Below are 12,307 nucleotides of genomic sequence, written 5' to 3' on the forward strand. Positions count from 1 at the left end.
GAGTCCTATGTAGGCACCTTTTCTGCCTGGGAGAATTATAACATATATAAAGTACTATAACTGCTCAGGAGTCCTAGGTGAGGCTGGCTAGACTCACTGAAGGAGGCTTGTGAAGGCTCAAATGGAGCAGGTAAAAAACAGCCTCAAATAACATTCAAGATAATTCAAACACACTTGCAGGTTTTGAGTACATCTGCGTGCTTTCTGTAGTACTCTAAATGCAGGTTTCTTTTCCTGTGTGTGTGTTGTTTTTTACATGCTTCTACAGCCAAATCAGACATCAAGTAGCTACATGGTATCATACATGTGCTGCAGGAATCTTAAAAGGGTCTAGGGAGTAACGCCATGAGTGGGCCTAAGGGACAGAGGAGACTTATTTTCCACTGCCAGAGGAGTTTGGCCATACCTAGGTAGATATGTTCCAGGGGTCATGGTGGCCCATGGTAAGCACTGGCATGGACATGGTGAAGCTAAGCATCTCATTGTAACACCCATCCTGCCTGATGAAAGGGGAGGAAAGCTAATAAGGAAGGCCTTGAGCTAGTGTGCCTTTGGCCACCCTGATAGCATCAAGCAGACAAGTCTGTTCCAGCTGGGCTCTGCAATCCTGCCCTCCACCCCACCCCCAGCCTTTCCTGGATTTAGAACCTCAGGGTTTCAGGTCTTGCTTAGTTTCCTGGATAATGCTTAATTGAGGGTTTTTTTCCCACACCCCTTTCAGTCCAAAGCAGTAGATCAGGAATATCCCTGAGGATTAGGGGAGATGTGTAGGCTGTGGAAATAGCAAGTAAGTATTCTCAGGGATACAGCAAAGGGATGGGGCTTAGTCCTGGGCCACAACCCACAGCAGCACCCAGAGTTGGAATGTGGACACCAGCTGAACCTGACAGGAAGTGGAGGCAGGAGGAGAGCTGACAGAAGGGAGCAATGGACAACAAGCTGCCAGTGGTCAGAGAGGGGCCTGCCTGAGTCCCAGGAACTGAGCCTTCTGGGAGCTGTCTTTAGGAGCCTGAGAACATTCGGCGGCTGGCTTGATCCAGGGAACACCCGGAGACAGGGACTTGGACTCCAGGGAACCAGAGACTTAACTTGAGAGTCAGACATCCCAGGACCACCGCCCTTCTCGCGTCTCCGATCCCACTTCCCCGACTCAGCGCCACGCGCACGCGCTCCGCGCAAAGCACTCGGGCTACCCAGACCACGGAGCTACGTTTCGCTCAGACGTAGCAACGAATCTCTGGAGACTTTGCTTCCTGACGCCCTGCCGGGACGCAAGTCATTCATCTTTGACAACTGATTCTCCGGGGCTTCTGACAGCCGGTCCGGCCCGGAGTCTCAGGACGAGGCCAGGCTCTGACCGCTGGACTTGGAGCATCCCGTGAGCACGCTCAGGGACGCGCTACCCGACCGCGGACAACTCCGCGCCGCCGTGTCCAGCTGTCCACGCCGGGTGGCGGGCGAGCTCTGGCGCGCCACGCGCTGCTCCCGCCAGGCACTGGAGCTCGAGGCTCGAGCACTGGGCGGGGCCGCGGCCTCCCGCGCTCCCCATCTGCCCGAGGCCGTGTGCCCGCGTCCGCGCCCACGCCGGGCTCCGGGGCCGCGCGCGGCGATTGGGCGGTAGGCGTGACGTCACCGCGCCGGGGCTCGCCGCGGTTGCGGAGCTGGCCGCCGCCCTCGCGCCGCTCGAGGAGCGGGTGCGGGAGGCGAGCGGAGCGGGCGCGCGCCCGGCTCCTTAACACCCGCGCTCGGGACCACTGCCTGCCCCGCGCGTCCCGCCGTCCGTCGCCCGCCGCTCTCCGCCCTCCGCGCGCGACCCCGGCGCGGATTTGAAAAGCCCGGTCCGCGGGCGCCTAGAGGCGGCAGCCAATCAGCGGAGCGCACTTTTCCCGCGGCTTCTGGGGGCGGCGGCGGCCCCGGCGGCGGCGGCGGCGGGCGGGAGGCGCGGGGGCGGGGTCGGCGCCGCGCGCGGAGAGCCTCGGCCTGGCCGCGCTGCGCCCGCCGCTGCCGCCGCCGCCGCCCCCTCCCGCCGCCCTGCCCTCCGCGGCCTCGCGTCCGCCGCCGCCGCCGCTGGACAGCTACTGCCGGACAGCCGCCGGAAGATGCGACGCAGTGCAGGTCACTGGGGCCGCTGGCCAACCGCCGCGGGAACTAACCGCTGGCCGGGGAAGGGAGGCCGGGCGGTCGAGGCCCGAGGGCTGAGGGGGCGGCCTGAGGGGCTGTGGGCCGGGCGGCGCGGGCAGGCCGGAGGTGGACGCACGGCCTGAGGCGAGGGCGGAGGATCTGGTGGCTGGGAGGACTCGGCCTGAAGCGTCGGCCGGACGCGCACGACCGGCGACGGCTAACGGGGCGGCGGGCGCGCGGCCATGTTGGGCCCGCTGGCCGGGGCTGCACCTGTGCCGGGCCGGCGGGCGGCCGCCTTTGTTCCCGCGGCGCCGGGCGGGACGAGCGGGCCTTTGTGCGGCGCGGGGCGCGGGGCCGGGAGGCGCGGTGGGAGGGGCGGCCGGGTGGACCAAGAGGCGCTTTTTGTGTGCGGAAGCGTCCGGCGTTGACATTCGGGGCGCCGACCGTTGGTCAGTGCGGCGCCGCGGTCGCCGGCCCTTGCGTGGCCTCGCAGGTGGAGACGAGGCTGGCTGGACCCGCGGACCCGCCCGGGGCTGTGGCCGCGCCTCATGGGGCGCGCTCTCTCGCTCGGGATGCAGCTCACAGCCTAGAAGGCTCAGGGCGCGGTGAGCCGGACCGTGGCGACCGAGCGGCTGCCGACTGCCTTGGTTTAAATCTCTAAATCTCGGCATTTAAAAGATGCTTGGGTTTGACTTTCGGTGAGAAGAAAGTGGATGAGGATATTGCTTAGGACCCGTTGCAACACTGAGCTTTTCTCCCTTCTCAGCTCAGGACGAGGTTTGACATTGACGACGAAACGGTATGAAATCGGATGTTCTGACAGGAATCATTTCCAGGTAGATAATTGGGGTGTGAGTGTGTTATAACGGACCCCATAAGGAGACCAGTCCGATACCGAGCGAGTTCAGAACTAGGGGAGAGAAGTGCCTGAGTACTGCCAGCATACTCACAGACTTTGAAGGCCTTGGCTTTTAAAGGCATTAAATTTCAAGATTGTGCATGGATTATATCCTATTCCATGTATTTGAAATAAGATCATCACTACAGAAAAGTTTATGAAACATTTCAGGAAGCTGAGACTTTGAACTACCTTTCCCATGTTTTAAATTCTGGTTACATATTTAAGTCGATATATATATATATATACACACACACATATATATATGTATACACATATACGTATGCACACACACATATATACACACGTGCATATATATGTATATGCACAGTTACTAAAAGTAGCACGGAGGGAGAAAGTCCTGTAAACACTGCTTTTTCTGTGTGTTCTCCTATTCCCCAGACCTAGAGTTCAAATCTTAACTGCTGGCCAGAGACGAATAAGGTCCATGCCGTATACACTCTATTACTTTGAGTCATTTCCTTTTCTTTCCTTCCATTTTCTCTTCTGCCCAGCGGCCTTCATTTTTGGGTTGATGGCTTGTAGTATGTGGACTTAATATTTGCTTGTGAATTTGTGTACGTTTTTGTGAATGACTCTTAACATATTCAGAACAAAAATCCTCCCATTTTGGCCTCTGATTATAAGGGTCAACATTCCATTTTAAAGAGTATTTAGATAATTAACTTAATTTCGAAATATTAATGGACAATTCTTATGTCTCCACAGATGGGATGTGTTCATTTTAATGTTATAAACTGTCATAACTTGAAGTTTGTGGAGACATACAGAGAAAAACAGTCGGACTACAAGTGAGATTACTAAGTTGTTTTACGCAGCCAAGCTGTATGGGGCTGTTAAGCCACCGTCTGCAGAAATGTGAGGAACCAAAAGAAGACTTAAGTCAGAACTGCAGAATGAGTCAGGCGTTAGAGACCCTGTGGGTTACTTCAGGGAGGAGTCTAGCTTTTCATCTCTTCAGGCATCCTTTCCAAGAAGTACTCAGGCTTTAAAAAGGTTTACTCACATGGCAGAATGTGAACTAATTAGTTACTTCCTTTTTTACAGTTTTGACAATTCAGTGTAAAACGTGAATGTAGGTGGAATTAGACTAAGAAGTGCTGGTGAGAAGATAGGAAACACTAGTTAAATGTGCCCTATATGAGCTGTAAAATTGAGTCTCCTTACCAAGTAATTGCACATGTAAAAAACTGCTAAAATAATCTGAAGAATATAATTTGAATATATTATTCTTTTTAATTTAGCAAGTAACTTTTTTGCTGAATTACAACTTGGTAACAAGTGGTGAGAATTGAAAGTAGATTAGAGACATGGTCTTGATAAGTAGTTATGGCTGGCCTAAAACTTGTATGTAGACTAGGATAGCCTTGAACTTGGAACAGTCTTTGTGTACTGAAATTACAGGCATGAAATGCCCAGGTATTGTGTATATGTGTTGCAGGCTGAGCCCTTGACCCTTAGGCAAGCTCTCAACCACTGAGCTACATTTTTATATTGTGGGTTTTTTTTTTTTTTTTTTTTGAGGAGATAAGTATCTTGGTTCCCTGACTGCACTCTCCTCTTTCTCCAGTCAGTAAAATCAGAGTCTCTCTCTTCCCAAATTTGTGGTGTTCTGTCCTCACTTGGGGTCTTCGTGCAGGTTGTTTGGCATGGGCCACTGATTGTTGTCACTTTCATAGTACAACACACAGCCTTTAATAACCTCACCTTTTGGATAAGTTCTTGGATATGGGACTCTTGTTAGTCTTGGACTTCCTGGTTTCTGCTTTCAACTTTTCATGTCAGAAATTCAGTTAAACTACTAAGTGGGCATATGGTTTAGGGTAAGCAACCCATTTAATGTATTTAGTATATAACCTCTTTGCCTTTCTTTAAGTCATATTGGAGTAGAAAAGTTCCAGAAAGCTGAATATGGAAGAGAAAGAATTGAGCTGAGGTCCCCCTTCAAGTACATCTTAGCTTGAGTTTCATCCTGGAAGCCAAGCCCTGCGGTTCCTACCTGTTTTGTTTGGAAGGCTCTTGTAGGTAGACTACTTCTTGGGGCTTCCCTTATCTTTATCTGGTCTCTCTTCTAGTTAAATAATTAACAAACACATAAATAAATAAATAAATAAATAAATATTTTAGCTAATGAGGCCAGCCTCTGTTTGCTAGTTTTTGCTCATCATGCTAAATGGAGATAAGTTTTTGAAACATTGCAAGTATGTAAGTGCAGTAAATGACAACAAGAAGCAAGAGTTTCTGTTTTCTTGTTGATTTCTCTGTATCACTGAGTTAGGAAAAAAATAACATAAAATATAGAACTATAAAAGCAAAAGGAGTCACTTATGCAACTAGATTAGGCTCAGTTTGCCTATCAGTATGGTTTGTTAGTTTCTCTGGAAATTGTTATTTATAGTGAATATTGTGGGAGACAAGAGATTTAATATTAGTCCCTGGAGATCTGACATACCTCTTCTGGTTTTCTCTGGCACCAGACATGCATATGATGTATATACATACATGGAGGCAAAAGGCTTATCCACATAGAATAATAAATCTTAAAAAATTTTAATTGAAAAGATTTATGTATGTGTTTGTGTGAATGTAGACTGGGTGTGTTTGCTGCTCTGGAACTGGAGTTAGAGGTGGTTGTGAGCCTCCTAACATGGATTTTGGGAAGCAAACTTGGGTGTTTGGGAAGAACTGCAAGTGCTCTTAACACTATTTCTCTGGCTTCCATTTGTTGTGTATGTGTGTGTGTGTGTGTGTGTGCGTGCGTGCGTGCGTGTGTATGTGTGTGCGCGCGCACGCAAGTAGAGGTCAGAAAACAGTTTTCAGAAGTTCTCCTTCCACTGTGGGTTCTAGGTTTGAACTCAGGGCACCAGGCTTGCTGCACTTTTGTTATTTTATTTGCTTAGACATCTTGTCAGCCCCATCCCATCTCTTTTTGCCATGTTTCCTCTTGGTTAATTTTTATTCCTGTTTCCTACCTTGTATGCATACTCTGCCATGTTGCATGAGTTTTTTTCTATTAAATTCCTTCACTATATCTTAGCTTGAGCCTCATGCTGGAAGCCTGTTTTAGAAGCAGCCTGTTTGGAAAGGCTCTTGTAGGTAAGATTTTAGTATTTGTATATTCCCTTATCTTATTATCTGGTCTCTTACTATCATCTGTTCTAGCTATACCTCTTGCCTGCCCTAAACCCTAATCCTGCTGTACCTCAGAATACCATTTGTTCTCTCTGGAGAGTTTTACAAACGTTTGTGTCACTTGATTTTTATCCTCAGAGGCTTTTGCTCAAACTTCTTAGGCACTGTTGCTGACTACTAGTTTACTCCCTTGATGTTGGGTGTGGTTGCTCATTCTTTTAATCCCAGCTCCCAGGAGGCAAAGGTAGGAGAATCTCTTGAGATCAAGACCATCCTAGCCTGCTTAGTGAGCTCTAGATCAGCCAGGACTACATAGTGAGACCCTGTCTCAAAAAGCAAACAGACTTAACTTGTCTGGCATTCCCTTCAGTCTTAGCTCCCCCCCCCCCCTGGTTTTTTGAGACAGGATTTCTCTGTAGCTTTGGAGCCTGTCATGGAACTTGCTCTGTAGACCAGGCTGGCCTCTAACTCACAGAGATCCACCTGCTTCTGCCTCCAAAGTGCTGGGATTAAAGGTGTGCGCCACCACTACCTAGCCCTTGTGTGATATCTTAAAGTGATGTGGATGAAAGGGTTGTGTGAGTGTAATTACTTGTCTTGGTATGTGAGAAGAAAGGAGAGCAAGGACTGGTAACAGAGGTCAGTGAGGAGGTCTGTAGACCAGGACTAGAGTTGAGCACTAGACATAAGAGATGGGAGTAGGAAGAAAGCACAGATGCAAGAGTACGAGCTGATGTGTATGTGTTTTCAAGTTACTTATTTGTGTGTGTGCCCTTATGTGCTCATGCCACGATTCATATGTCACCATGCCGTGGTGTGCATGTAGAGGTTAGAGGACGGCTAGCAGTTGTCTCCGTCTATTATGTGGAATGCAGGAACCAGACTCAGGTTGTCAGGCTTGGTGACAAACACCTTTACCTCTTGAGCTGTATCTTGGATCCCTAATGTACTTTTGAAAGGCTGGAAAGGTAAAAAGGAAAAGTGGCCAGATATTGCGGTAATTATAGTATGAAAATTGGTTAGTATTGGCCCATTTTTACCTACTATAAACCAGTCAGACTGAAGAAGGGCCTAGTTTGTGACCTACCTTTGTTCTTTCTGAAAGGAGGCTTTGATCTTTTTGTTTTGGAAAGTACCCTAGATCCCTCCAAGTGTTCCCAGGGTAATCAGAAGAATCATTAGGTCTGGAGGATTCCCTTTATTCCTGGACCAATATCTAGTTAGTCATTTGTTGTTTCAAGATTACAGGGTTGGGCTGCCCATCTCTCTTTAAAAAAAGCTTGATTTATTTCTTGAACTTCAGTGGTATTTTTACTTTTTATTTATTAGATTTTTTGTTTGTTTTTCGAGAAAGGGTTTTTCTGTAGTTTTGGAGCCTGTCCTGGAACTAGCTCATGTAGACCAGGCTGCCCTCGAACTCACAGAGGATCCGCCTGCCTCTGCCTCCCGAGTGCTGGGTTAAAGGTGTGCGCCACCACCACCTGGCTTATTTATTAGATTTTATTTATGTGTATGGGTGTTTATTTCATTTGTATGTTTGTACATGGGTCATGTGTGTGTCTGGCACCCACAGAGATCAAAAGAAGTCATTGGATCCCTGGGACTAGAGAGAGTTATTGGTGTTTGTAAGCTACCATGTTGGTGCTGGAAATAACCCAGATTCTCTGCAAGAGCAGCAAGTCTCTTAACTGCTGAGCCATCTCTCAAGCCCCCTGCAGTAGTTTTGAATGGCTCAGATCTTGTCTCTGGAAAGCCTGCTTTCACTGGTGTTTCATATTTGGAACTGAAGCCCAGATATACCAGATGTACTTGTGCCAAACTTGTTATGGTTGTGTTAGGCCTCCAGCATATTGTCCAGGTTTCCGTATTCTTTTAAAACAGTTCTTCAAGGGAAGGATCCTGTCTGGTAGCACCTGGATATAGAAGGGACTCAGTTAACAATTGGAAGCCAGTTTGGGGTATTTTCCTAAGGATTTTTATTTCATATGATTGTAGAGGTTTAGGTTTTTTCTTCCCCCCAACTAGAAATAGAGGTTTGGCTGGGTGCGGCGGCACATGCCTTTAGTCCCAGCACATGGGACGCAGCAGCAGATGGATCTCTGAGTTCGAGGTCAGCCTGATCTATAAAAATCGAGTTCCATGACAGTCAGGACTGTTACATGGATAAATTTTGTTACAAAAAAGTAAAAAAGAAAATGAGAAAGAAAGAAAAATAAATAAATAGGTTTGTATTGCTTCCTTTTTAAAGATTTGAAGTTAGAAGTTTATGTCATCTATGTGGAGCTTTGTTCTATGCAGCTTTAAAAAACCCCTTTTATTGTGTGTGTGTGTGTGTGAGAGAGAGAGAGAGAGGAAGAGAGAGAGAGAGAAGCTTTTGGTTTGATCAGTTGTACAATTTTAAGGATCTTGGCCCCTCTGCACAGCTTTTGAGTTGCAAATCTTTTTTTTCCCCTTCTTCTTTTTGAAACAGAGTTTCTCTGTGTAGTTCTGGCTGTCCTGGAACTCTACACCAGGCTGGTTTGTAACTCAGGGATCTGCCTGTCCCTGTCTCAGTGATGTTCCCACGATGCATTTTTTTTAAATATTGTTTTAAATTTTACTTTAGTATTTTATGTCTGTGAGTGTTTTGCTTGCATGTATATAGATAAACCAAGTGTGCCTGGTGCCCAAAACTGTCAGAATAGGGCATTGAATGCCCTGGGATGGAATTTAACCTAGTTGTAAGCTACAATGTAGGTGCTAGGATAGAACCTGAGTCATTTGTAAGACTCTTGACCACTGAACCAACTCTCCACCCCTGCAAAATCTTTACCTCACCTTAACTAAAATGTCACAGCAGGAAATCCCAAAGATGTTAGTTAAATAACTTGCCCCAAATCACTAAGCTTTATGTGATAAAGATTTTGCAGGACCTGGAAAATTACTGTTCTGCTGCTTTAGAATGTTTTTTGTTTCTCTGTGTAGTCCTGGCTGTCCTGTAACTCGCTTTGTAGACCAGGCTGGCCTCGAACTCACAGAGATCCGCCTGCCTCTGCCTCCCAGGTGCTGGGATTAAAGGTGTGTGCCACCACCGCCCGGGCAGAACTAACTGAGATAAGCCCTGTGACAGTAATAAGCCAGAACCCTTGACCATGAAGTTTAATGACCCATGAGAGAACAAAACAGGAGGGAAAAAAAGACAAAAGATTTTGTTTTTGAAAACCTGTGGGATAGTCATGGGGAAAAATATCAACCCCAAATTTGATGAAATATACACTTTTAAAAACTGATAAAACTACTGAAGAGAGAGAGGAACATTTTAAATTGTGCCATAGTACTGCCATTGGCAGAAGTTAAGGACACAGGAAACCTCAAGACCAGCAACCTGTTATCTTCTACAGGGAAAGACAGGAGAGGACTGTAGATGACAAGGGGTCAGAATTACACTGACAATGTGTAGGGCTTATTTGCATCTGTGTCTGGTCAAATTTATGACTAAATACCATTTATATTTGAGGAAATTAGACATTAGAGTGCTGAGTACTGAGGATATAGCTCTGTAATAGAGCTAAAGGCCCTGGGTTCAGTTTCTTATCACCCCAAATAAAAAGAATTTGGAACAATGTCTAGATTTGTTACTAAGAAAAAAATGTTAAAAAATTCTGTTAAGTGTTATAAGCAACACAAGAATGTCTAATTTTAAAACATGCACACAAACATTTACTAACAATGATTTGCAATCTGGGATTTATTTCACACTCTTAACAGGAGACAGGGTGAGTATGTGGTTAGATCAGAAGTGAATGATGGTATGAGTATGCAGGTTCTGCCTGCTCTGCCCATTTTATATATATTCAGAATTCCCAGAACAAAAAAGTAACTCTTGAAGGAAAGAGCTAGGTACATCTAGGGAGGTTATACTGTTGGTATCAGGAAAAACTTCCTCATGGGTTGATTTGGAGCAGAGCTAGAAGTGGTCTGGGGTGTCAGCTCAGTTAGAGGGTAAGTATGCATATTCAGGAGGGAGAAAAAAAGCCTGGTATGACTAGAGTAGATAGTGAGGCAGGAGAGAATCTGGGCAGATGTATGAAATGTTAATAAGTATCTTTTAGCTGTTGGTATCTTTATCCTGAGACAATGTTAGGTTCCAGTGGTGTTTTAAGGGAGTTAGGTTATGTGTGCAACATAAATTTATGTGCTTTGGAAAGTCTTTTGTTTTGAAACAGAGTTTCTCTGTGTAGCCTGGGTGTCCTGGAATTGACTCTGTAGACCAGGCTGGCCTCAAACCTACAGAGATCCCTGCCTCTACCTCTTAAGTGCTGGGAATTAAAGGTGTGAACCACTACCGCCACCAGGTTAGAAACCGTTTTTTTCTTTAATTGTCTCTCAAAAATTTTATTTATTTATTCATTTTATTTATATATGGTTTTCAAAACAGGGTTTCTCTGTGTAGCCCTGGCTGTTCTAGAATTCATTTTGTAGACAAGGCTGTCCTCAAACTCAAGAGATTCACCTGCCTCTGCCTCCCAAGTGCTGGGGTATTGAGGACATGCACCACCATGCCTGGCTTGGAAAGCCTATTTAGAGGGCTCTGGATGGAGGTGATGGGAAGAATATTTTGTTTGGTTTTTGGGTTTTAGAGACAGGGTCTCTAACTGTGTAGCCCTTGCTATCTTGAAACTTACTGTGTAGACTAGGCTGGCCTCAAACTCATAGACATCCTCCTGTTTTCTGCCTCTCGAGTGCTGGGATTAAAGACATATGCCACCATGCTGGATGCCACCATAAAAAGAGTACTTATAAATAACCAGTTTACAGTAACCATGTCTGTTCAGGTTAGACACTTTCCAATTTTTTCTGCTTTATGTGTCTGTTTGAACACCTCATCTCTTTGAAATTTGATGTGGCTGTGTGATTTGGTTTGGTTAGTGAAAAGTGGCATATTAGGGGCTAGAGAGATTGATTAGCAGTTAAGAGTATTGGCTGCTCTTCCAGAGCACCCAGGTTTAATCCCTAGCACCCACACGCTTACTGTAACTCTATTCCATGAGGAACTGATGTCCTCTTCTGTACTTTATGGGCACTCCATGGGTATGGTGCACAAACATGCAGGGAAAAATACCCATACACGTAAAAATAAATAAAATAAAGGAAAAGTAGTGTGTGTGTGTGTGTATGTTTGTATTTATATCTATAGTTTTTTGAATGTATATTGTTCCCTCTATGGAAGCCAGAGGTTACCTTGTAGGAGTGAGTTTCTTTTACCATGTGAGTTCTGGGGATTGAACTCAGGTCATCAGATTTAGTGAGACACGTTTCATCTTGCCAGCCCTGCATATGACTTTTAAGTGAGAGGGTTGTTTGTTTGTTTGTTTGATTTTTAAACATTTCTTTGATCCCATGAGGAAAATCACAGTCTCACAAGTGCACGAGTTCATGCATGTATACGTGTGTGTGTGTGTGTGGTTGACTTTGATTGTCTTTCTTGATCAGTTTTTATATTAATTGAAAACATTTTTTACATTCATTTATTCTCTGTGTATGAGTGTTTGATTACATGTTTGACTGTGCATCACACTCATTCAGTGTCGATGGAGGCCAGAAGAAGGCATTGAATCTCTTAGAACTGGAATTAAATCCCTCACCACTGGAGTTGTGAGCCACCATGTGGGTTCTGGGAACCAATCCTGGCTTTTTTTTTTTTTTCAGAAGGATTTTCCTTTGTATCCTTTATTTATTTATTTATTTATTTATTATGTATACAATATTCTGTCTATGTGTATGTCTGCAGGCCAGATGAGGGCACCAGACCTCATTATAGATGGTTGTGAGCCACCATGTGGTTGCTGGGAATTGAATTCAGGACCTTTGGAAGAGCAGTCAGTGCTCTTAACCTCTGAGCCATCTCTCCAGCCCCAATCCTGGCTTTTTTGTAGGAACAAAGTGTTCTTAACTATGTAGCATCTCTCTAGACTCACTGCCTCTTTTTTGAGAGAGAGTCTCTTTGTAATCTGGGTTGTCCTGGAACTTGCTGCCCTCCAACTTGCAGAGATATGCCTACCTCTACTTCCCAAGGCCTATCCTGGACTTTACCTTATTTTTTGAGTGTTTTTTACTGTTTTTGGTTGGCCAGTGAACCTCAAAGGGTCCCCCTAT

The 12,307-nt window shown here is 45.9% G+C and overlaps 2 protein-coding genes across 6 annotated transcripts in view; one reads left to right on the forward strand and one right to left on the reverse strand.

Annotated features, from left to right (window-relative positions):
- Window positions 1–1,388: 1,388 nt before the first annotated feature.
- LOC121459276 (translation initiation factor IF-2-like) lies at window positions 1,389–2,792 on the reverse strand. Its single transcript, XM_041668808.1, has 3 exons — window positions 2,138–2,792; window positions 1,882–2,078; window positions 1,389–1,850 (listed from the first exon to the last, which is right to left on the reverse strand). The coding sequence occupies exons 1-3, from the start codon at window positions 2,790–2,792 to the stop codon at window positions 1,389–1,391; spliced, it is 1,314 nt and encodes a 437-aa protein (XP_041524742.1).
- Window positions 1,949–12,307, forward strand: part of LOC121459784 (histone-lysine N-methyltransferase NSD2-like) — a 69,544-nt gene continuing 59,185 nt past the window's right edge. For 2 of the 5 annotated variants that reach the window (XM_041669786.1, XM_041669789.1), the window contains exons 1-2: window positions 1,950–2,115; window positions 2,888–2,957. The gene's annotated coding sequence lies outside the window, so the exon portion shown is untranslated. Of the gene's footprint in view, window positions 2,116–2,887; window positions 2,958–3,748; window positions 3,832–12,307 lie in introns of all 5 variants that reach the window. The other 3 variants (XM_041669787.1, XM_041669790.1, XM_041669788.1) reach the window with 3 other exon arrangements.

Source organism: Microtus oregoni, unplaced genomic scaffold (genome assembly GCF_018167655.1).
Source record: "Microtus oregoni isolate MIOR12 unplaced genomic scaffold, Mior012 000019F_ref0000042, whole genome shotgun sequence".
Lineage (NCBI taxonomy): Eukaryota > Metazoa > Chordata > Mammalia > Rodentia > Cricetidae > Microtus > Microtus oregoni.